Source organism: Chrysochloris asiatica, unplaced genomic scaffold (genome assembly GCF_000296735.1).
Source record: "Chrysochloris asiatica unplaced genomic scaffold, ChrAsi1.0 scaffold00123, whole genome shotgun sequence".
NCBI lineage: Eukaryota > Metazoa > Chordata > Mammalia > Afrosoricida > Chrysochloridae > Chrysochloris > Chrysochloris asiatica.
Window position 1 is genome coordinate 7,366,415 of NW_006408641.1, and position 25,512 is coordinate 7,391,926.

The 25,512-nt window shown below is 46.6% G+C and overlaps 2 protein-coding genes across 2 annotated transcripts in view; one reads left to right on the forward strand and one right to left on the reverse strand.

Moving 5' to 3' along the window:
• The first annotated feature begins 9,129 nt into the window (after positions 1–9,129).
• Positions 9,130–14,454, forward strand: TMEM37 (transmembrane protein 37). The gene is made up of 2 exons (XM_006868742.1): positions 9,130–9,150; positions 13,882–14,454. Exons 1-2 carry the CDS (start codon positions 9,130–9,132, stop codon positions 14,452–14,454), a joined length of 594 nt encoding a protein of 197 aa, XP_006868804.1.
• Positions 14,455–16,861: 2,407 nt separating this feature from the next.
• Positions 16,862–25,512, reverse strand: part of SCTR (secretin receptor) — a 100,546-nt gene continuing 91,895 nt past the window's right edge. The window contains exons 12-13 of the mRNA XM_006868743.1: positions 18,571–18,612; positions 16,862–17,032 (exon numbers count right to left, since the gene is read on the reverse strand). Coding sequence (XP_006868805.1) covers positions 16,862–17,032; positions 18,571–18,612 — 213 coding nt within the window. The remainder of the gene's footprint in view (positions 17,033–18,570; positions 18,613–25,512) is intronic.

A 25,512-nucleotide genomic window follows, 5' to 3' on the forward strand; every position in this document is an offset into this window, starting at 1 on the left:
CCGATAAGGGGAAGTGCGGGAAAAACAGCAAGGAAGCTGAGAGCTAAGTCCAACCATGTTCAACACACTCCTTTGAACACAGGTGGAGACCTGGTTGGCCAGCAGTATGGCAAGACCTGGGGACTCCCGAGCCCAGAGTCAGTGACATAGACACAGAGGACTAGAGTGGAGAATGAAACGTCCAGCTGATAAGAAGAGAGGGCATCTGTACAAGAACACCCACACTTACAGATACTACCCACTTGACCTGGCTTCAACAGCTAGATGATCAGAGCTCAACTATAGGAAGAAAGAAGAGGGAAAAAAGACTAATCTGATACAATTTAATGAAGTTGACCTACACCTATGGATGCAATAGCTTAAAAGAGGGAACAAATCTTTATAGCAAGGATCACTCCCACCCCCTCAATACACAGGGTAGACAGGGATGGGCAATTTGGACATTGGCTACCTAAACTGGCGGGGGGCTGGTGGTGGTGGTGGCAAGAGTTTGGCTACAAAGGCAAGAAGTGACTAGCTTATGAGCTGGATCTGGGCTAGATCCAGAGGGCGTGGAGGAAGGTAGAATCTCCACTGAGCAGTATGCAATCTGTCTGCTGGGTGGGGTTGATGAAAGGAGATGTGGATAGCACTCATGTGGTACAATAGTGAATAATTACTATCAGGACTGACTGTGAGAGTTGGAAATGTAAAGGTAGATATTTTGTAGCAAAAGGAGGGGAGTGATTGACTCTGGAGCCGAGGTTCCTGGGATCATCAAGGGAGAAGAACGGAGTTCAGGACTCTACCCAGAGAAACAGTGACGCCAGAGATGGAGGCAGAGACGATGACGTGGAGAGGTGGAACGGCTGGGAACTCTAGACCCAGAGAGGGAGAGGGGCTGTGTGCTAATGACCAGGGGGCAGACTTGCGGGGTGTACCACTTGGTTGGTTGATGATGCATGGAAGGGATTGTAACCATGACAATGTAACAATATAGACTGTAAAGCTAATGTTCTCCCATGTAAACTAACACATAATTCACAATAAATCATAGAGAAAAAAAAAGCCGGGTTTATAAACTAAAATCCTACTAGGGTCACACAGAGTAGTGGGCTGGGCCAGGGACAAGAGTGTGGGCTTGAAGAGCACAGTTCATCCAAAGGGCAGTCCTGCAGAGCTGTGGCCACTGTTCCCATGTGGGAAAGCGACACTTAGGGTCTAGAAGTCAGAAATCCAGAATTTAGTGTAAAATTGCCTGGTTTAAAATGTTGACAACTATTTTTCTTTTAATTAACAAAAATGTGTTGTGTACAAAACAAAACATACCCAAAGGCTAAGGGTAATGAGAGCTGTTTTCTCCCATTCTCTTGGGGAAGCTGCCTCCAACACCCAGTGAATTCCCTAGATCCTTGTCTGTCTTTTCATTCCTCCTAGATCCCTCAGTTCTATTGTTTGATCCATCTGCTTTCTCCACAAACATAAAATCTTACAAACTGCTGGTGGGGCATTTAGAGAAAGCCCTAAGCAGTTTAACTTCCCATGACAGCATTCTGTTCTCACCAAGTAATTCCTGTGTCTTATTCAGACTCCTGGTATGGTGCTATAGGGTAAGCACTGGACTGCTAACCACAAGGTTGGTGGTTTAAGCTCACCAACTGCTCCTCAGAAACCCTGTACAGACAGGGTCTCTATGAGTTGGAGCCAACACCTTGGCATGTAACAATAACAATTTACATTAGGCAAATCTGTTGCATAAGGCCTCTTTAAAGTGTTAGAGTAAAGATGTCAGTTTGAGAACTAAGGTACACTTGACCCAAGCCATGGTATTTTTTTTTTTTTAATGCTTTATTGTGAATTATGTGATAGTTTACATAGGAGATCATCAGCTTCACATTGATCCCGTCATATATCGTTTCCTTGCCATGGTTACAATCAATCTGTTCCATGCATCATCCAGCAACTAAAGGGTATACCCTGCAAGCCTGCCCACCCCTCGCCCCCATCATCCATCATCCACATACAGACCCTCTTCCTCTAAGGGTTCAAAGTCTCCAGTTGCTCCATCTCCCCATGTCATTGTTTCTGCCTCCATCCCTGCCATCATTGCTTCTCTGGGTAGGTTTCTGTTCTCTGCTGTTCTCCTTTGATGGTCCCAGGGTCTTCTGCTTCTAGACTACAAGGTTAATCGGTCCCCTCCCTTTGCCCCCAAACGTCTACCTTTACATTTCCAGCCCTTACAATCAGTCCTAATAACAATTATTCTCTATTGTAACCCAAGAGATCTATCCGCATCCCCTTCCATCAGCCCTGACTAGGCAGAATGGACACTACTCAGTAGGCCATGGTATTTTTTACTTGTCTCATATACATATGAAAGTTGAAAACTGGTTAAGGAAGACCATAGGAGAACTGATACATTTGAGTTATGGTGTTGGAGAAGAATATAGAAAGTACCATGGACTGCCAGAACGACGAACAAATCTGTCTTGGAAGAAATACATCCGGAATGATCCTTAGAAGCCAGGATGGCAAGACTTCATCTCTCCTACTTTGAACATATTATCATGAGGGACCAGTCCCTGGAGAAGAACATTATGCTTGATAAAGTGGAGGGTCAGTAAAAAGGAGGAAGATCCCCAATGAGATGAACTGACACAGCTGCAGCAAAGATGGGCTCAAACGTAACACTTGTGAGGATGATGCAACACCTTGCAGTGTTTCGTTCTGCTGTGCACAGGGTCACTGTGAGTCTTGAAGGCAACAAACAAAAAAAAACAACAATCTGATGACAAAAGAGCCCTGGTAGAACCATGGGTAAGCACTTGGGTGATAACTGGTAAGTCAGTGGTTCGAACCTATCAGAAGATCAGAAGGAAAAAAGACCCAGCGATCTGCTTCCATAAAGATTAGGGATTGGCTGGCAAGAATGTGCAGAGTGAGGCCCTCCTACACTGCTGGTGGGACTGCAAAATGTACAACCACTGTGGGAAATGGTGTGGCACATTCTAAAAAAGTTAGGAATAGAAAGGAAGCAAAAATGGGGGAAGACAGATGCTATACCACATGAAGATCATCAAGAAGAGACCAGAACCTTTGTCCAGAGTAGAAAGAGAAAGGCTTCTCCTAGAGCCGGCACCCTGAATTTGGACTTCTAGCATCCTAAACAGTGAGAAAATTAGTGCCTGTTTGGTATGGCTCCCCACGTGTGATACTCTAGTTATAGCGGCACTAGAGAACTAAGACGGGGAAATCCCAGAGAAAGACTGCTCACAGAGGTCATATCCACATTAGTCCCTGGCTCCACAGCACTCCGCCTCTCTGAAGCCACCTGTATCTACACCTTCAGAAAGCAACAGTGAGGACACTTTCCTGTGTTTTTAAGAATTGTGGTGAAAATACACATAACAAAATGCATGACTTCTCAATAATTTTGATATGTACAATTCTGTGACCGTGATTATATTTCTTAAACTGTGCCACTGTTCTTGCTACTTATTTCCAAATCACTCCATTATGATTAACATAAATTCATTGACCTTTTAGCAAAAACTTCCTCTCCCTTTTCCTTTCATTCCTAGTAACCACTAATGATGTTTGTTTCTTATACATTTGCCTGTCTTACATGTTGTTATTGTTGTTAAGTACCATTAAGTCAGTTCCGATCCATAGTGACCCTCTATAGGGTTTCTGAGGAGCAACTGGTGAACTTGAACCTCTGACCTTGCAATTCAATCTTGACTATGCAGTCCAGCGCATTAACCCACAGCGCCACACCAGGACATAAGTGCGATCATATAGTATTTGGACTTTTGCAACTAATTTCTCTCAGGTTCAGTCATGTTGTGATATGCATCAAGACTTCATTGCTCTTTATGACTGAGTCATATTCCATTGTGTTTATATGTCATATTTTGTTTAGCCACTCTAGTTGTGTCATAGATTGAATTGTGTCCCTCTCCAAATGTGTGTCAACTTGGTTAGGTCATGATGTCCAGTATTGTGTAGCTGTTCTCCATATTGCGATATGATGTAATTCTCCTTCATTTGGTGATATGTTATTCTGTCTTCCGTTTTCTATGTTGTAAACCCTAGCCTCTATAAATTAATGAAGAGTTCTGATGTGACTCTGTAGGATAAGCGCTGGACTGCTAACTGCTAATGTCGCATCCTTGGAAACGCTATGCAGGGTCGTTATGAATTGGAACCCATATGATGGCACTACACAACAACAACAACATCCATGAATGGGGCAGGATTGTGGTGGGGTGTATCTTGAGATCTATGTTTACTCAAGTCACCATCTTCCTTTTTCAAGTCACATCCTTGCTGGAGCCACACATTGTATCTTATTTGAGATAAAAAGGGAAATGAGTGCTCAGAGGAGGGAGGGAATCTCACTACCACCAAGAAAGAAGAGCCTGGAATGGAGTGAGGTCCCTGTTCTGATAACCTCCTAGACCTAGGGGAAGATTGATGCCAAGACACAGGAAGATTTCTAAGGAAAAGAATCTTCCCCCAGGGCTGACAAACAGATTAAGCATTCTCCTAGAACTGGTACTCTCAATTTAGATTTGTACCCTCCCAAACAGTGAGCAAATCAATTCCTGTTTTGAAAACCAGTCGCTTGTGATATTTCTGTCACAGCTGCACTAGAACTGGTTGTTTCCACCTTTCCAGTATCGTGAAACGTGCAGCAGTGAGCACTGGTATACAGATTTCTGCTTGTTTTCCTGATTGTTCTTTTGGGTTTATACCCTAGGATTAGGATTGCTGGATCAACTTTTTGAGAAACTGTCAAACTCTTTTCCACAAAAGTGGTGTCATTTTATATTCCCACCAGCAATGGATGAAGGTTGGGGGGACATTTTTAACATATAGCAATATTTAGGAAAAAATATGTAGTTCTTGTTTCATCCATTCATAGCTTTACCATAGCCAACCACCCTCCCTCCACTCCCACCAGTCAGCAGATGCTGGATGCAGACAGATTCCCCTTTCTGCAGACACAGGATAAACATTACACCTATGACCCTAAGGAGCCTCACAGGGCAGGGCTGGACAGGGCGGGGAAGCCCCTAGGCTCTGGGCCCCACTAGAATGTAGTAAACAAGTGTTGCAATCCAGTGGAATACAAAGCTAGAGCTCCAGGCAGAGAAGGCAAAGGGCATTAGGAGGCCTGGTGTGGAGGAAATGAAACTCAGGAGTGTGGGAGAGGTGAAGAGAGGGCTGAGGTGGGAGAAGGACTTGGCTGGGCAGAGGAAAGGCAGCCAGGCAGCCAGAGAAGGTGGGGAAGAGAGAGGAAACCAGAGGACAATGTGCTGCTTGCTCTCCAAGAACACAAGCAAAATGAACACTGAAAAGGTCAGAAGTACAAGGTACTGACTGAGCAGCAAGGAGAGTTAGTCATCCTGGCATGGACTGCCCAGTGGACTGCACACGTCAGCCTCCCTGTAACTGTGTGTCTGATCTCAGGCATGTGCCTGCCCTGCCTTGCAGCTGGGCAGGGCATTCACTTCCCCGACTCACCAAAGCAGAAAACTCCAGGGCAGGAATCTCTCCTCAGACAAATTCTCTATAAGCACAGAGATGCAGCCACTTCACCAATTAAGAGTTCCCAGGTATTAGGGACCATAGGGTTTAGACTCCCCTTGGATACTGGTGATCAAGATTGTCAGAAGTTACTGTGTTCTGGTGTGGCATCATAGGATAAGCACTTGGCCTCAAGGTTGGTTTGAACCGCAGGGTCGGTGGTTCAAGCTTACCAGCCGCTACTCGGAAACCCTATACAGCATTACTATGAGTTGGAACCGACTTGAGGGCACACAACAACAACATGTGCTCAGCAGGCACACGTGCTGCCTCATGTAGTACTCACGACACCAAGCTTTGTCCTAGGCACCAGAATTAAACCTATGAACATTCTTGTACTCTTAAGCTACATTCTGTAGCTTAGAGCTACAGAAGGAGAGGGGACAAATACGTGTGTGGGGGGCGGTGGGAGTGGTAATAAGGGATATTAAGAAAATGATGTAAAGGGAAAAGAGAATGTTTTAGATTAGATGGTCAGGGTAGGATTCTCTGATAAGGTGGCATGTGCATAACCTTGAGGAGGAACATTTCAGTACAGCAAGCAGAAAACATAAAGGTACCAAGGTAGGAGAGTGCTTGTTGACTAATAGATCTGTATCCCTACCTTTAAGGGAGCTCTGATAGTGTAGTGGTTACGAATCAGGCTACGAACCACAAGGTCAGCAGCTCAAAACTACCAGCTGCTCCGCGGGAGAAAGATGAGGCTTTCTGCTCCCATAAAGATTTACAGCCTTGGAAACCCTGTACAGGGTCGCTATGGGTTGGAACCGACTCAACGGCACTTAACAACAACAACATCCCTACCTTTAGACCAGGACCTAATATCCATAGATATGTCTTTCTCAGACAAGAGCTGAGAGTAGATTGAAGGCTGGGTAGGGGTCACTTCCTCCCTTTCTTGCCTGGCAGTGTGATGGGTGGGGTGGGGGGCAAGAAGGAAGAGATCCAGATGCTGAGTCTCTCACATTCCCTGGAGAAAAGACAGAGAAGGTCAAGACCTAGGGTAGGGTCGGTGCTATTCCAGACACACACTCTCCCTCTGTTGTTTCTGGTTTCAACACTGGCATCCTATCCCATGGTCTTATCCTCCACCTCTGTCCTGGCCATGTCCCTGCAGCACTGGGAACTCCCTGCCTCCCCAGACATTCATCTTAGATGAATTATTTTCCTTTCTGTCCTGGACCTTGTTATGATCATAAGATGATTGGAACTGGACAGTCACTTCCTCTTTATTATCCCTAAGTCATTTCTGCTTTTCTATCTTGCTGACAAGACATATTGCTTTACTTCCACTGATTTAAGACTTTCTATTCTTACCAACAAAGCACATCGAGCAGCATTTCTCCAAACATGTGTGAACACATGCAGAATCTCTTAGAAGACACACCATAGACGTGGATTTACCCAAGAACTTCCTTCCTGGTCAGGTCCTTCCCCTGAGCATTCATTAACTGGCCCAGGCCCTTCTTTGCCAGGTTAGTCCCTCTTCTGCCTAGCCATAAGCAGCTCTGGTAGTGTAGTGATTACAAATTGGGCTGTGAATCTCAAGGTCAGCAGTTTAAAATTACCAGCTATTCTGCAGGAGAAAGATGAGGCTTTCTGCTCCCGTAAATGTTTACAGCCTTGGAAATCTTGTACAGGATCACTATGAGTCAGAACCAACTCCACAGCATATAACCACCAATGCCTAGCCATTGGGGGTAGGGAGGCCTAGGCTGGGAAGAAAACAGTGGGGTCAGGGAGAGAAGGTCCCTGGCTGAGCCTGACCAGCTGTCCTTTGCCTTTGTCCAGTGATTCTCAAAGCTCTGACCCCCAACCCCGTATCACCTAGTTAGCAATACACATTCTCAGGCCCTGCCCCAGACCTATGAAGTCTGAAACTCTAGGCATGGGGCCCAGAAATCTGTTTTAACAAGCCCTCCAGGTGATTAGATGGGAAGGCACTCAAAATACACAGCAGCCACAATAATGGATTCAAGCGTGCCAACCATCATGAAGATCACACAGGGCTGGACAGCAATTCATTCTGTTGTACATGGGTTGGGAACCGACTTGGCAGCAGCTAGCAGCAATAATCAGGTTCTTCTAATGCATTATGGTGTCAAGAATTCACCAGAATAAGATTCTAATTTAGAGTCCCCATCCCCCCCACCCCCTGAAGTGGGAGAGAGCAGCAGGCTCCTCCCCCTGGGGTGGGGGTAGGGTGGGGTGGAGGTGTTCCATGTCTCCATGTGTGGATCCCAGGACTGGTTTAGATGGTTTCACTCTCTGAAGCAGTGATGAAATCAGATAAATATCCAGTTTTGACATGCAGAGACAAACAGAACTTCCCCCCCCCCCCTTCTCCTTGAATGTCCTTGGGTAAAGTCCCAGGGAACTGCCTGCTGGCCTGAAGGACCCTAATAATTTAACTTACTCTATTTAGTCATGGAGAGGGTTCCTGGATGTTGCAAAAGGAGAAGTGGTTGGGCACTAAGGAACGTTCCATCCAGAGGTTCCATGGAAGAACGACTTGGCTGTCTGCTTCTGAAAGGTCACTGTCTTGAAATCCCTAAGAAGCAGTTCTACTCAGCACACATGGGGTGGACATGAATGAAAATGGATTTGTGGGCAACAGCGCAACAATAAAACAGTCAGGTCCGCTGTTCAAACACACCAGGTACTCCTTGGAAATCAACCGACTGGCCTGCACTTAACAGCAGTCAAGGAGAAAGGGATCTTGCCTTACTTTTAAGAAGGAACTCTCTTCCCTTACCAACACATACTTTTTCACAACTGAGGAAGGGGATCTTAGTTGGATCTGCTGACCTTGGATCTCCCCATCACCCACTATTGGGGCGACGACTTGTGTGAGTCATCTTTTGGAGGTTCTGGTCAGGGAAAACAAACACCAGGAGCTTCGAGAAACAATGTCTTTTGTTTTGGTGTATTTGCCTTTTTGATAGTCCCAGAGGATGTGTCCCAGGAGGAGAACACAAACAAGATTATCCTGGGTTCCAGTCCTTTTACACGTAACAAGGGTCTCACAGAAGCCGGACTTTTTACATTGTTATCTCATTTATTAACCGGGGTGTTTACAAATGTTAAACTAGCAACCCAAGGTCACACAGCGGTGGTGAAGCCTGCTGAGCCCGCACGTTCCTCCACCGGGCCATCCAGGAATTTGCGCCCCAAGAAAAGTTGTCCTCCCAGGTCCTGGGGCCAGGGAGTGACTGCAGACTCCAAAGTCAGCTCAGTAACCCCTCCCCGAGTGCCCTTGGGGCTGGAGAGCTCCCCCAGCCTGGTGTTGGGTCAACGCCCCCTCCCCCGGGCCCGCCTTCCCCCTCGAGCCGCCCCCTCCCCGGGGGTTCCTTGGCTGACCCGCTGACTCAGCGTCCACCAAGCCGGGAGGGCGGTCGGGCCAGCCGCTCCCGCCCAGGGGTTAATTGCTGTGCTTGGATTGCCCCTTCTCTCCCCGCCCGCCCTCCAGCCGCCCCGCTCCGCCCCCGAGAGAAGTCCGGAGCCCGGGCACAGGCGGCCGCAGCCGGCGGTGGAGCAGCGAGGAAAGCGCGGAGCACAATGACGGCCCTCGCCTTACAGGTAGCTCCGAGAGCCGGCGGGCAGGGTTCTGCCCCGTCGTGGCGGCGGGAGAGAGGGCCGGGAATCCGACCGAGAGAGAGCGAACCCCAGCATCGGCCAGGTGTGAGCGTGTCCCCGCCGCGACTTCCCCCAGTGCAAACCTGTCGGATTCCTCGGAGCCCCAAGGCGATTGGGCAGGAAGCAATTTGGGGTTACCCGCTCCTGTAGGTGGGACCGGAGGCGCAGCCTGACAAACACAGAGACCCCCAAAGTCTCATAGGAAGGATTTTTCCGTTTCCCTTTGGGGTTCCGAAAAACCCAATAACTTTGTTGGTTAGTTTCTCGCAGGAGAGCTCCCTGCTTTTAAAGAAACTAGTTGCATGTGTGGACGAACGGAATCCCCTTGCAAAGAGAAATTTGCCTTATGTAACAGAATGGCTTGGAAAACAAAGACTTTCTGGCGATGAAGATGGAAAGACTAGTTCCCTTCCTCAGACAGTGATTAAGATGTTGCAGGTCATGAGCCATACTGGCCCAGAAAATTGTCTGTCTCAAGCGCAGGGACGGACCTACATTCCCGATTTGGCTTCTCCTTAGAATGGTACAAGATGTTTATGTTAGCAAAGAGCCTACACATTCCTAGCCCCTTCCCTCTGCCCACTTCTCTCCAAGGAGAAGGCAGTTGGTGACTGGACTGATACGCTGCAGGTTAGCTTCAGGGAAGTGCTGGCATCCCACCAGCTCAGCTCGCCTGTTCTGAGTCAGAAAGGGCTACACTGTTAATTACAGAAGCCCATTGACTTGGCTTCTGAGTTCTCCGATTCCCTGGACGGCTGGAGTAGACCCAGCAGTGCTCATTTAATAGGCTAGGTAACTAAGGCCCAGAGATGAAGCCTATAGAATTGAGATGCTTTTTGCTCTAAATTCCTTACCCGTTTTACTTTCATTGACCAGAGAAGCCCATCCATTGGCTACCTCAAGAAAACCTTTTAGGCAGGAGTTGGGTGCACCAAGTTTCTCATCTTTGTTGTAGGGCCTAGTCTTGCGCCATGAACTGGCAACCTTCAGTGATAGGTTTTGGGAGAAAGGGACAAGCAGGGGCTGAAGGGTAGGCTCCACCAAGTGTAGTGTCTCCACTCCCTGGATGTGAGTGCTAAATTAAGAGGTGTAAAAATGCACGCAGGATTAACTTAAGCAGGGAAGCATGACTTGCTGTTGGGTGGAGGCAGAAAGCTAGTAGCAAGGGAAGGAGAATGATGTTGTGGATGCAGAGAGAGGATGTGTTGGTGGGTGCACTGTAGTCTGAGCTGGGGAGCCTTTTGACTTCCCAAGAGGGAGAGGTGCCATGAATGCCTGATAACAGTAAGCACTTACTGAGCCTTTAAACCTTAGGCCAGGGACTGTTCTATGTATATCATTTGTAATAGCGAATTCATTACACAAGGACAAATGAGATCAGCACTTTACCTCCATTGGAAAGGTGAGGAACCAGGAAACAGGAAGAGAAAGAATGAAAGAGGATGAGAATGAATGAGAATAGCGTACCAGTGGTTCAGCTCAACCAAGCAGCAGACAGTATGGTTCAGGCAGGACCCTTATGTGGGGTCACACTAGCAGGGCTTCCAGGATCAAAGGGAGGTTCACTCATTAGAAAAGTGTTGAAGTCATTTCAGACTGGTTTCGCGCTAATAATGATGATGGGGGCCTGATCTAGGCCTGAGCAGAGGGAGTGAGCATTGAGGGGGGACAAGTATGAGTCATGTTGAAGGTAGGGGACAAGTATGAGTCATGTTGAAGGTAGGGGACGTGGAGAAGAGGGAGGACCCTGAGGTGTCTAACTGGGAGTGCTGTTGGTTGAGGGGAGCCCACATGTAGGTTTTCATTGGAGGTGACAATGGCAACAAAGGCATGTGGTACAGAGGGTTAGGAGTAAAGTTCCCAATCAATGTATATTATTATTACCACTAATAAAATTAATACTAGCTCTCACGAAATTGGTTTTGATCATGTACCAAGCACCTTTATCTACTTGAACTTGATCTCACTTAATCCTTGGGAGTTTTATTGGTGGTCACAGAGTTGAAATGGAGCACTGGATTAGGGTGGGGGTGGGGGTGGAGATGGAATGACATTTAGCTATCATCTTTCTGATCCCAAGGCAATGTCTGAGGACCTGGAGTTTATAGTCCAGTCTGTCTCCAGCAGCACTGGGGCTAGGAAGGAACCAGTGCTGTTTTCCAGACAGCCTCATTTCTAGAGTCAAAAGGTAACAGTGTATGTGTTGTAGTTGAGGAGTTCTTTGGTGGTGGTGGTGGTTATGTGCCGTGGAGTCGATTTCAACTCATAGTGACCCTGTACAGGGCTTCGAGGCTGTAAATCTTTACAGGAGCAGAAAGCCTCATCTTTTGCCCACGGAACCACTGGTAGTTTCCAACTGCTGACCCTGAGGTTCACAGCCCGATTTGTAACCACTACGCTACCAGAAAAGGTTAATGTGCTTCGTTGTTAAATAAAAGGTTGGAAGTTAGAGTCCACTCAGAGGTGCCTCGGAAGAAAGGCCTGGCAGTCATCTTCCCAAACACCAGTCATTGAAAACCCTCTGGAGCACAGTTCTATTCTGACACACTGGGTGTTGGAGTCAACTCCATGACAACTGGTAACAGAACGATAGGAGGGGGCCTGCTCAGGGTTGAGTAGCCAAGACCTCTGAGGTGGAGCATTTAAGCTGAGACATGAAGAATTGAGAAAGGGAGAGGGCTAAGGGAGCCAGATAAAAGCCTTTTGGACATAGGAGGTCTGAGAAAGATAGGCACTGGGACTTGGTGTTGAAAGGGGGTTGCTTGACTGAGTGGGGGACAGGGGCACTGGGCGATGAAGCTGGAGAGGGAGGCAGGAGGGTCAAGTCATGCAGGGCTTGTAGGTCCTGGTAAAGGGTGGTGGTGGTGTGCCGTGGAGTCGAATCAGACTCATAGCGACCCTGTTTAGGGTTTCTGAGACTGTGAATCATTACAGGAGGAGAAAGCCTCATCTTTCTCCTGTGGAATGGCTGGTAGTTTCCAACTGCTGACCTTGAGGTTAGCAGCCTGACTCTTAACCACTATGCTACCAGAGCTCCTTTGGTAAAGAGTATTACTCTTTAAAGCATTTATTCTTTTGCTTTCAGACTTGTAAGATGAGAGACTGGATGCCTAGCCCAGTTTGCCAGGAGATAGGTGTGCTAGGAGGCTGATGCTGGAGGCAGAGGCTGAAGAGAAGCCTCAGTGGTCCCTCACTGCTGCTAGAATGGCCATTTTGGTCAGCAAGCTATGGGTGGGGTACAGGCTGGGCAAGACTGAAGGGCAAGGTACAGGCATCATCCAGTAACAAAGAAAACAAGGTAATAAAAGTAAGTCTTGGACTGAAAGTGGAAAGTGCAGAATCAGCTGGGTGGGGGTTAGGATAAAACTGGAAGTGCATAAGGAAAGTGCTAGAAAGATGGAAGGGAAATTAACCTTGTTAATGATAGGCTACTTCTAGGTGCTTCATACTATTCTCCAAATCCTGGCAGGATTTACAAAGAAATGTGCATCGTTATACAAGCCAGCCAAGACAGGCTTTTAAATTCAGAAATGACTGGGATTTGCCAGCCCACTAGATTTTGGGTTCCTTGCAGCACTTAACAATAACAAAAATAAGAGGGCAGTGATGGTTCAGTAGTAGGATTCTTCTTCTACATCTTTTTAACTCTCCAATGTGAATGGAGTGAAGATGTACAGAGAAGACCACTCAACAAACCGTACACCCTGTTTCATCTCAATCTTTGTCATGCAACAACAGCCATCCCACTTCCTCCGTGTGACCCCCATCTCCATTCTCCTCTCCCTCCCATCCTGTCAGCTCTGTCCCCAGGCAAACGTAGCCCCTTTGATCTTGAACAATTCGTAGTGAGTAGTGGTGCTGTGGGTTAATGCGCCAGACTGCAAAGCCATTTGAACTGCAAGGTCGGCGGTTCAAGCTCACCAGCTTCTCCTCAGAAACCCTATACAGGGTCACTATGGGTCGGAATCGACTTGACAGCACTTAACACCAACACCTCACTAGTTCATGAGTGTTGTTGTCCCCCTATATACCCACCTACCAGCTGGCTGCAAATTGGGCCACAAGGGTGAGTTCTGCTCCAAACCTGAAGGGTGGTTGAGAGCCACAGTCTCTGGCTCCTCCAGTCTCCCTCTGACCAGCATGCCTGGCCCTCTTTTTCAATTTTGAGTTTTGTTCCACACTTTCTCCCACTCCACTGGGACCTTCTAATGTGATCCTTTTCAGAGCTATCAGTAGTAGAATTCTTATTCTCCAGGTGGGAGACTCAGGTTCAAATCCTGGCCAATGCACTTCAAATGCCTTGTCAGTGGAGGCCTGTGTGTTATGATGCTGAAAGGTTTCAGTGGAACTACCAGACTAAGATTAGAGAGAAAGGCCTGGTAATCTACTTCCAAGGTTGTTAGAATCACAGAGGCCAGGGAACTTTTATTACCATATGAATAACTGGACAGTGAAGGTTGCTAGGTCTGGAATGGAGGTCAGAGGACAGGCTGGATGGTGGAGGGAGGCTTCCCCATAGGAGATGGGGAGGAGATGGGACCAGAGGAAAACCATGGCTCTAAGCAATTGGAAAGCATGTTGAAGAGACGTTGATTCCCACAGTCCCTGGGCACCCCAGAGGTAGGAGGGTGTGGGTAGCTTCCTCTGACAGTCTGCCTCCTGTGTGTCTTACAGGCTCAGAGGCTGCTGGCCCCTCGGAAGCCCCACAGGCCCTTCTTTGAGTACTTTATCCGGACCTTGATCATCGTGTGTGCTGCCCTGGCTGTGGTCCTCTCCTCGGTCTCCATCTGCGATGGCCAGTGGCTCCTGGCTGAGGACCGCCTCTTTGGGCTTTGGCACTTCTGCACTACTGCCAACCAGAGTGAGCCACACTGCGTCCGGGACTTGAGTCAGGCCCATGTGCCTGGGCTGGCTATAGGCATGGGCCTGGCCCGTAGCATGAGCGCCTTGGCTGTGGTGGTTGCCATCTTTGGCTTGGAGCTCCTTATGGTGTCCCAGGTGTGTGAAGACCGTCACTCACTGCACAAGTGGGCCATAGGCTCCGTGCTCCTCCTGGTCTCTTTCATCCTCTCTTCTGGAGCCCTTCTGAGCTTCATGGTCCTCCTCAGGAATCAGATCACACTCCTCGGCTTCACCCTGATGTTCTGGTGCCAATTCACCGCCTCCTTCCTCCTCTTCCTGAATGCCCTCAGTGGTCTTCACATCAATAGCATCACACACTCCTGGGACCATCCAAGGAAATTTTAGGTCCCCCTTCTGAGAATATGACATTCTACAAGACAGTGTGGTCAAATGGGCCTTTTTCCAAATGTGACCTCTGGTGAGACAGTAACCTTGAAACTGTCCCCTTTTGGTAGCCAAGTTGTGGATGGTTGGTCAGAAATGGCCCTGAGGCCTGAGGCCTGAGGCCAGGAAGTGCCTCTGTGTTACCAACTACACAGGCTTAGCCAAGTTATCAGGATGCTGATTTTAAGAGACAAAAAACAAACAAATGTTTCAAAACTCTTTGCCTGAATGCTTCCTCCCAGGACTGGAATAGATTTGGACCAGGGTGACTGGTGCCAAGTCCAGCTGCACAGCCAAGTATAGTTCACACCTGTTTCATGGACTCTGTGCTGGGCTGGGGACCTGGGGGTACCAGATCACTTGGCGGACATTTCCCTGGCTCCACCTTTGTTCATACCAGGGAGGCAGAGTTAGAATCCACTCAGAATTTGAGTTGTTTTGATTCCTGCTTCTAGGGACCCTTGGCTTCTAACAGCCTTAAGATCACTTTCCTTTGTCCTTCAGGAAGAGTTCTTGAGCAAGCGCCGCAGAAGAATCCACCCCACTTCTAATACACAGCCCTTCCTCAGGCGAGTGTGTGTCCATTCATTTGCAAGGCTCACACCCTCAAGCTGCCATTTTGGTCCTAGAAAATGGCTATTTTTCAAAAGCACAGGTGTTTACCTGCTGGACTCATTGGCTTTTATGAGGGTCAATGGGGAGTGGGCAGACTTTGTGTAATGATTAATCACCGTTTTGGGGATGAGTGAGGTGCAAGGGGACTGGGAACCAGTGCAGATTTCTATCCTTGTCAGCAGATCTGCATCTTTGCATATCAGCGTGTCCTCTTTGTGCCCTTCCTCTGCCCACATGGGCTTTGTCCTCACAGTTTCATTCTATGGTGATCCACACCCCCACACCTTGGAGAGTTCTGGCATCCACTGGGGTTTCTTCTAGTGTGTGCCCAGGTCCCCTTCCTAGACTGGGCTGAGTACCCATGCTTACCTCCATAGAGATTTTTAAAACTTATTCTGAGATACACAGAGATCACCCAGGAAAGGTGTCTGAAAGAATTGGTTTTTACAAAGAACAGAGCTTAATAAAGCTGCATCCTGACTCTGCTTCGTAGTCCTGGAAAATGGGAATCTGGGATGATCCAGCCCTCTTGTCTGCAAGTATGAGTAGAAGAACTGAGGAGCTAAGGCCCAGCCCTTGTCTAGGGTTACCCAAAGCCAGTACTGGAGTTGGGGCTCCCACGAGCAAGATGCTTCTTGTCTACACTTGGGACAGAATATTATTTGGGCTTTGCTCCATATTGCTTTCTTCTGAGCACTCAAATTCAGTGCCATCAGGTCGACTCCAATTTATATCAATTCTGATGCTATAAATCTTTACAGGAACAGGAAGCCTCATATTTTTCCTGAGGAGCGGATGGTTTGTTTGAACTGCCGACTTTGTGATGATCAGTCCAGTGCTTATCCTACAGCACCACACCAGCATTAGAATGCAGACATGGTTAAGTGTTCAGCTACTAACTAAGGGCTTGAATTCACTCCAAGGTACCTTGAGAAAAAGGCCCAATGATCTATTTCTGAAAGACCAGAGTCACTGAAATCCCTATGGGGTGCAGTTGTACTGACACATGGGGTTACCAGGAGTAGAAATGACTCGATGGGAACAGGTTTCAGTTTTGTTTTGATTTGGAGCACTAGTTGGTGTAGATGGGGATGGGGATGTCACCAATTTTCAGGGGAACTGAGACTTGGGAAATGCAGAGTGAATTTCTAGTCCTGGATGCCTGGGAGCTTACAGGGGTAGGGAGAAAGGCTGCTACCCTTCAGTGTCTGGGAGTGGAACCAAGGAAAGTCCAGGCATAAGATTTACAATAAAAAGGCCCTGAACTAAATTGTCATCTTCTTACTTGGGCAAGTTACAGGATCTGGGGAACCTCGTTCGCATCTACAAAATAGATTCATGCTCATTTCCTACTGTGCCTGCTTCTGGGAAAAGAGCAGCAAGAAAAGGGGCGTGCATCAGGTTCATTGGGATTCCTAAAAGGAGGCTGCAGGATCTGGGGCAGCTGTTGCTTTGAAAGGCTCGCTGAGTAAGAGCTTCTGGACAGGTGAGTGTGGCCTGGCAAGGGAGGATCTTCCTAGGGTCAAAGGTTCTGTGTATCTCTGGTTCCTGGACTTCTGAGCTTCTCCCGGAAGAAACTAGAGAACCAGGGACCCTTCCTCTGGTAAGAAGGATCTGAGTGAGTCACAGCTCAAGGACAAACAGACGGACAGATGCATGACCATATCTCACTGTCGCAGCCTTTCTGTCCCTGCCCCTTCTGTAACCTCATGGGCCATTCTTCTCCTCTTGGTCTGGCCGTTGTCCATGCCTCTCAGACTACACTGGACCTGCAGGTGCCCCGGCTCTGCTCTGAGGGGCTGGCCTTGGTGCTGTGGGTGAGGCCACTGGTTCCATTGCTGAAGGAGGAGCTGAGCACCATGGGGCGCAACGGGAGCTCATGGAGGTGCCACTGACGCCACTTCTTCTGAACCTCCAACTGCACCTGTCCCGAGACAGCCATCAGCCTAAGAAGGAAGGGTTCCTACATCCAGAGCACATCTCATTCCCACCAGGGGCCTCTGCACAGGCCCTGCCCCTCCTGCAGACCACACAGAGTGACCATTTCCAACACCAGTATCCAGTGGGTGGTACAAATGCACGTTGAAAGGTTAGCGGTTCAAGTCCACCCAGAGGTCTAGTGATCTATTTCTGAAAAAACAACCACAGAAAACTTTACAGAATGTAATTCTCTGATATGGAGTTGCCATGAGTCACGAGTCCATTCGACAGCAACTGGTTTGGTGATTTTGGACTACTGAGGGCACAGTTCCCTGAGCACTTCACTTGAGGTCTCATTTCATAGTGTCCTGAGGAAACGAACTGGGTCTGCTTTACAAACTGCCGCTCATCTGGGACAGCTGATTCCCATGAAATCACCCTAGCATAGAATGTATGTGGGAGCCAGAAAATTGCTCTTTGGAAATTTCCTTCAAAATCCTCAGCTGAGGTAGCAATCTGAAGCCTTGGAAGTTAGACCAATGTTTAATTTTTGGAAAACACCAGAGGTCATTTCCACTCATGTGGTGAACTAGGTCAAGGGTCGGCCTTTACAGAGAGATATACTGTATTCAGCTTGCGCTGATGTGTGTTCGAGGACCCTGGATAAAGAAGTGTGCTGCCCCCAGGGAATGAGTCCACATTCATTTAGGGGCCTCTGGGACTGAGCTATGGGCATCCTGTCTGAGCTCCTCACTTGATACCTGGGAATCCTAAGCCCTGCCAGTGGAGCAAGCTACAGAGCTTGGCCTCTGATTGGGGTGCTGCACTTTTCCTCTTGCATTTCCAGAACTTGGTCAAGAGTTACCTAGAGTGCTTGTTAAAATCCAATCTTAGGCCCCAGCCAAGACCTACTGAATTTTTGCTGAATCTGATAAAAGCTAGGACCCAGCCAAACCAAACCAAGCTCATTGCCGTTAAATCAATTCTGACTCATCCTTCAGGGGTTATAGAGTAGAATTGTCCCCCAGAGTGTTTTGGGGGCTGTGATCTTTGGCACTACAGGATAAATGTTCGACCACAAGGTCAATTTGAACCACCGCTCCTTGGAAACCCAATACAGGGTTGCTACGATTTGGAGCAGACTCGACTCAAAGGCAGATTGTGAGGCGGTACCAGTGTCCTGGGCGGTATCAGTGGGCAGCCTCAAATCTTCATGTCTCAGTGTTGTTAGGTGCTGTCGAGTCAGTACCAACACATAGCAACCTTATGCACGAGACAATGAAACACTGCCCAGTACTGCGCCAACCTCACAATCATTGCTAGTAGTCGAGCACAAATCATTTTAGTCACACAGGGCTCAGCAGTCTGAAAAGCTGTGAGTTAATGAGCACACATTGCTGCAAGATAGACTGGTGTCCAGGCCTAAGCCGCAAAGCCCAGATTTCTCAAACCAGACCCCACAACCCTCTTCATGTCCCCCTAACCACCACTCTTCCCAGGTGGTAGAATCTGGTGGGTAGAGGGCAGCCCACAGACACTCACCTCTCCATTGAGGAAGCAGTAGAGGACGGCCACCACCAGGCCCTGTGGAAACAGACAGTAGGGAGTTAGCATCTAAGTTCCAAGTGCTCTTGACAGCTTCCTTCCCCCAAATCCAGTACCCGAGTCCCTTCATCCTCTCTGCCATCACTGCTTTCACCTTATGGGAAGGAAGTAGAACCTCCCCTTTGCCCTGCTGATGCCCTGGCTGTGTTTGCACCCTACTGAGCTGCTTTTAGACAAAGACCACATCCCTTTCATCTGTAGTCCCATGTCTAGCAATAACGCCTCACACAAGTCAGTAACAGGGCTGACCTGAAGCCCGTGCAGCCTAGTGGGAGCAGTAAGCTAACCAAATGTTGCCTGTGAGTCCATGGGCCCTGTAAAGTATATTGTCAACATACGCTGGAAATCTGGACCTTTTAAAGACAGCAACTCATTTAAATTCAAGAGCAGTTTACAATTTAAGAGCAAGTTTGACATGCATATTTGATGGATAGGTGATGGATCTCCTGGGTTAGGGGCCAACTCCAGCACCAATGCTTTCTGTTCCTTGGCTTTGTTAGGGGTCCGTCGATGGTGTAAGTGGTGAATACACTATGCTGCTAACTGAAAGGTAGGTGGTTCGAGCCCGCACATATGTACTTCTAAAAAATGAGCCATTAAAAGCCCCTGTGAAGCAGATTTGTACTCTGACACACATGGGGTCTCTGTGAGTCAGAACTAACTCGATGGCAACTTGAGGCAGTGGTGGTGGCCAGACAGCTGGAGTCAGAGACTTGGAAATAAAGCAGATCTGGATTTGTTACACAACTTGGCCATTCGTAACAGGGATTCTGGGCTCAAGGTGTTTATTTAATCCTCCCCTAAGTACATGGAGGTAGGTGAGAGTATCCCCATTTTATAAGTAAAGAATTGAATCACTGAGTGCTAAGGCAGGATTGTCTGCTGTCCCTGTCATAAGGCCCAGGGACTTAGGAACACACTGTCACTGTAATCAGAAAAGATCAGGGAGCGAGCAAGCAAGCCTCCCACAGGCCAGTGAGTTTGAGAAATTCTTACATGGTCATTGAAAATGAAGCCTTTGAAGCATTTCAATGACATAGTTCATGGTGGGTATGATATAGAATTAATCAGAACAAGCGAGTTACAAAACACATACACCATGATCACAATTATATGGGTTCCTTAGAAATATGTTGTTATGTGCTGTTGAATTGGTTCTGACTCGTAGTGACCCTATATAGGGTTTCTAATGTATGGCTGGTGAGCCCGAACCACCAACCTTGAGGCTCAAACCAACCTTGCAGTCTAACACATTAGCCTGCGGCACCACAATCCAGATGAAATAACATGATTCTACGATTTGCTTATAATACACAGGGTAGGGGGTGGGCAGTTCAGAGGAGTGAGTGGGTACGGGGATAGAGATGAAATCAGGTAGGCTTTGCATGAGTGGGTAATTGTTGACGCTTCATAATGACCACATGGAGGTTCATTACACTATTCTCCTCAAGAATTTGTACAAGCAGCCAGAAGCAAGGATGTCAAGATTTCACCTCACGTACTTGGGGCTTGCGGTATCAGGAGGGACCTGTCCTTGGAAAAGGACATCATGCTTGGTAAAGTGGAGGGTCAGCAAAATAAGAGGAAGACCCCCAACAAGATGGATTGACACAGTGGCTGCAACAATATAACAATTGTGAGGGGGGTGAAAGACCAGGCAATGTTTCCTTCTGTTGTACATGGGGTCACTATGAGCCCAAACCAACTCGACAGCACCTGACAACAACTAGCCAAAAGGTGGACAGTTTGAATCCACCCAGAAGCAACTTAGAAAAAAGGTCTGCCAATCTATCGGAGTCCTGGTATGGTGCTGTGGGATTATGCGTCAGACTGCAAAATCATTTGAACTGCAACGTCAGTGGTTCAAGCTCACCAGCTTCCCCTTGGAAACCCTATACGGGGTTGCTATGGGTCGGAATTGACTCGACGGCACTAACAACAACAACAACAACAACAACAATCTATCTGGTGTGGTACTGTAGGGTAAGCATTAGACTGAAAGGTCACTTTGAACCACAAGGCTGGCTGTTTGATTTCACCAGCAGCTCCTTGGAAACTCTATACAGGGTTGATAGGACTCAGGAATGACTCGACAGTACTTCACAAAACAACAAAATCCACCTCTGAAAAATCAGTCATTGAAAATCCTGTGGATTTCCTCTAACACCTATGAAACTGCCATATGTGAGGCGAAATCAAAGTATCACTATAAAATCAGAGAAACCTTTACAAAAGTATCAAAATGCGAAGCTACCGATTCCCAGTATATCCTCTGCCTAGGTTTATACACTTCTAAGAGCAGTATGTCCATCTCTAATCCCTCCCCAAAGATTCTACACTGTGGTTTACAAGATGTCAACACAGCAGTTTTGGCATCGTTGACGGACTCAAGTCAGGCTCCTTTTAATGTTCTTTGAGTTTGATGGGACAAGATCAGGACTGTAGGGTGGGCTGGGTAAGGTTTCCCAAACAGATTCTCATAGGACAGGCCTTGCTCCCCTCGTTGAAAAGTGAGCAGGTACATTGTAAGGATGGCAAAAAAATTCCTTAGCACAACTTTTTTCTTAAAATTTCTTCCTAATAACCCCTGTGGTAATTCTGTGCTGTTCCTCAAGAATTTAACAGACCCAGAAGATTTCCTCAGAAGCCACAGTTTTTTCTCCACAGGAGAAAGATTACGCTTTCTGCTCTCGTAAAGATTTATAGCCTCAGAAACATGTTTAAACATGTTTGGTATAAACCCATGCATGTATGAACTGAAACCTTAGTAGCAATACTTTTTTTTAAACCCTTGTATAAAAAGAGCAAGTGTTGTCTTAAAGTAATTTTGTTAGGAAACATTATCTCATCGACCCTACAGGCTTGATCTTGCCCCTTCAGTATTACTTTTGTCCCAAAGCTCAAAGGACATGAAAAAGAACATGATTTGAGTCTCCAGGATGCCCAAGCTGCCATTTTGACATGGTGTAAATTGATGGTGCACAATTCTTTGGGGAAGGGTTAGAAAGATGGAAATACACCACCTTCAGAAGTGTATAGACTGAGATGGAAGATATGTTGAGAAACGACAACTTCACATTTTGATATTTTTATTTAATAAAAGGTTTCCATGGTTTTGTAGAAACACTTTTTGACTTAGCTGTGTGTATGAACAGATTGTTTTATTTAAAAGATCAACAAAATGGAGACATCTTTCGCTAAACTGACAAAAAAGGACATGCAAATATCTAAAAATAGAAAATAATCGGGGTATATAAGAGAATACTGACAAATTAGATGTTGATGATGTTAGGTACTGTGGGTTATGCATTGGGTTAGAACCCACCAGCGGGTCCACAAATATTGAATCTGGGAAACTCTATGAAGTATCACTATGAGTGGTAACTGGCTTGATGGCAGTGCGGTTTTTGTTGCTGTAGGTGCTACTGAATTGGTTCTGACTCACAGTGATCCCGTATGCAGCAGAATGAAACACTGCCCAGTCCTGGGCCATCCTCACAATCGTTACTGTGTTTGAGTCCATTGTTGCAGCCACTGTGAGAAACATCCATACCAACAAACACTCATGTAATCCAATCCGTACTCATTTTAGCAAGAGTGAGGTTTTCTTTATTCAATTTTGCAAAATCGGGTGCCCAACCCAGTAGACACAGGCAGACAGACGCACCACATGGCTGACCACCAACAGTTTTAATTCCCGTATCCAAAAAAAAGCCCCTCCTCCAGTTCCAGTTCCCCATATACAATTCTATGGCAAGTCCCATTTTCCCTCCCCCTAGAGAAGCCAAAATGGCTCCCCCATGGCCTTAATGATTATATTTTTATTTAACGTTCCTAGTCCTAGAACAGATTTCTTTTCTCTCTTTCCCCAATTCATCCTGCTTACATAGCCCTGGATGTAAATCAACAATCTGTCTGCCTGGTCTAGCAAGCTCATGAATTCCTGAAGATGGGTCACGCCCACAAGTGTCATTTCTCACACCACTGTGTCAGTTCATCTCCTTGAGTGTCTTCCTCTCTTTCATTGACCCTGTACTTTGTCCTTCTCCAGGGACTAGTCCCTCCTGATAACATGTTCAAAGTATATTAGATGAATCTCACCATCCTTACTTCTAAAGAACATTCTGGCTGTACTCCATCCAAGCCAGATTTGTTCCTTCTGGCAGCCCATGGTATATGCAATATTCTTCACTAATTCCATAATTCAAATGAATCTATTTGGAAACAGACAAAGTCCTAAGAACACAATAGCTTCCTACATTGACTCTAGAAGTAACAGATCTCAGTAGACCCATAAATGAAGAGATTGAATTAGCACTAAAACTACCAATGAAGAAAAGCCCTGGGCCAGAAGGCTTCACTGGCGAATTCTTCCATACATGTATGGCAGTGACTCCAATCCTTATGCTTTCTCCAAAAACAATCCTTATGCTTTCTCCAAAAATAGAAGAAAAAGAATTCCTTTAAAAAAATCTTTCAAGATCCTTTGTCTTCATAAATACATCTATGGGAATATTAAGGAAGTATTTTTGGTTTTCTCTTTTGACAGATCATTTCCTCAGACCAAAACCAAACTCACTGCCATCAAGTGAACCCAACTCAAAGCAACTCTATAAGACTCAGAACTCTTCAGAGTTTCTGACACGGCAAATCTTTACAGGAGCACTTTCATTTTCCTCCCATGGAGCGACTGGTGGATTTGAACAGCTGACTTGAGATTAGCAGTCCAATGCTTAACCCATGGCACCACCATGGCTTCTTTATGTTATTGTTGTTGTTAAGTGCCGTCGAGTCGGTTCCGACCCATAGCAACCCTATATAGGGTTTCCGAGGAGCAGCTGGTGAGCTTGAACTACCGACCTTGCAGGGATTTGCAGTTTGGTGCATTAACCCACAGCGCCATTATAGCTGTTTTGTTGTTGTTGTTGTGTTTGCAGAAAAGGAATCCAGGGTCTATCAAAGATCACACAGTTTATATTTAATTTTTATGTTTCTTTAGTCCTTGATCCTAAACGGTTCTTCAGACATCTTAAAGACAAGTCAAAAATACCACCTGTAGGGTGTCCACAGTTCCAATTACTATCCTCTACTATAGGAGTCCTGGCTAGCAAGGCTGGTGTGGCACTGTGGTTTAACGCGCCAGACTGCAAAGCTGTTCGAACTGCAAGGTTGGCAGTTCAACAACACTATAGGTGACAGGAAGTCCTCGTCTACAAATCTAAACAGATCCGGGTTTCAATTTGCTGTTAAGTGCTGTGGAGTCAGTTCCAACTTATAGCGACCCCAAATAGGGTTTCCAAGGAGTGAGTGGCAGGTGGGTCTGAGCTATGGATCTTACAGTTCAAACTGCTGATGACAAACTAACCTATTGTGCTCATAGCTTCCACTGATGGCTGTGAGAGCAGTGTGGATGGTAGTCCCTGATGGGCATTAAAAGAATTGCAACTTACTCCATCCATTGGGTTCCCAGAGGTCTGAGGCAATTGATGGGGGCTCTGGGCAGAGGCGCTTGTAAGTGAAGTGCCGCCACTTTGGTTCCAACTCATAACAACCCTGTATAGGGTTTCCAAGGAGCGGCTGGTGAGTTTGAACCACCGACAGTGCTGTCCAGTGCTTAGCCTAAAGCACCACACCAGGACTACTGGCAGAGGTGCTACCCAGTTCTTAAAGATCCTGTGTCTTTAGCCAGGGAGAGAGCTAGGGCAAGACCTGGCTGGCTCCATTCACAGGTGTGTTCCCAGTAAGGCTGGAACTATAACAGAGAAGGAGACCCATCTTTTGTGGGAACCTTGTTGAACACTTTCTAGCTTCCTCAGCAAAATGCACTGGAGAAGTTTCTCTCAAGTTTTAAAGTCTGTAATTACTGGACCTCTGGGTACTACTTGCTTTCATGTTACAGAGTTTCTATCATTACCAGGTGGTTGTGCAGTCAGTTTCAAATCAAGGTAATAATCCCATGTGAATCAGAGTAGAACTGTGCTTTCAATGGCCTTTCTTCCATGGTGCCACCAGATGGGCTCGAACTTACACCCTTTCAGTTGGCAGATGAGTGTCTTAACCTTTTGTACCACCCATTGCATTTGTCTTTGCTGTGGCTGCCAGAAAGCTCTAAACTAAATGTTGTTGTTTGTCAAGTCTGTTTTGGTTCATAGTGACCCCGTACAAGGAGCGGCTGGTGGGTTTGAACTCTTGGCCTTTCAGTTCAAAATGACCTTGCAGTCAAGTGCTTATCCTACAATGCGACCTATCTTATATTTATAGGACTTTTAATTTGTTCCTGTGTATGAACTCAGCTAAGGAGCTCTGGTAGCGTAGTGGTTACGAATCGGCTGCTAATCTCAAGGTCAGCAGTTTGAAACTACCAGTGGTTCCGCAGGAGGAAGATGAGGCTTTCTGCTCCCATAAAGATTTACAGCCTCATACAGGGTCGCTATGAGTCAGAACCAACTCCACGGCACATAACAACAATGAACATAGCTATGGCTTCATTTCTTTTTTCACTGATTTCCTCATGCCTTTATTTTATTTTGGGCCTGTGTTTGGTTTTTTTTTTGGTTTTCCCTGAAAACTGCATCATATTCTTTTTGGAAGGACATAGCTATGAGTGAATAAACAAACAACTTTGTGAAATTTGGGATTCAGATTAGTCCCAGAGAAGGTCCCTTTTGTTTCAACACATTTCCTATTTTTAAAAATCTCACAACATCTTGAGAGGTAATTTCTTTTTTGCTTTGTTATCATTTTTTAAAGATTTCGTTTTGTTGTTTTTAACTTTTTATTGTGATTTGGGTGAAAGTTTGCATAACGAATGGGTTTTCCATTCAATAGTTCATGCACATTTTGTTTTGTAACATTGACTGCAAGCCCTACAATGTGTTA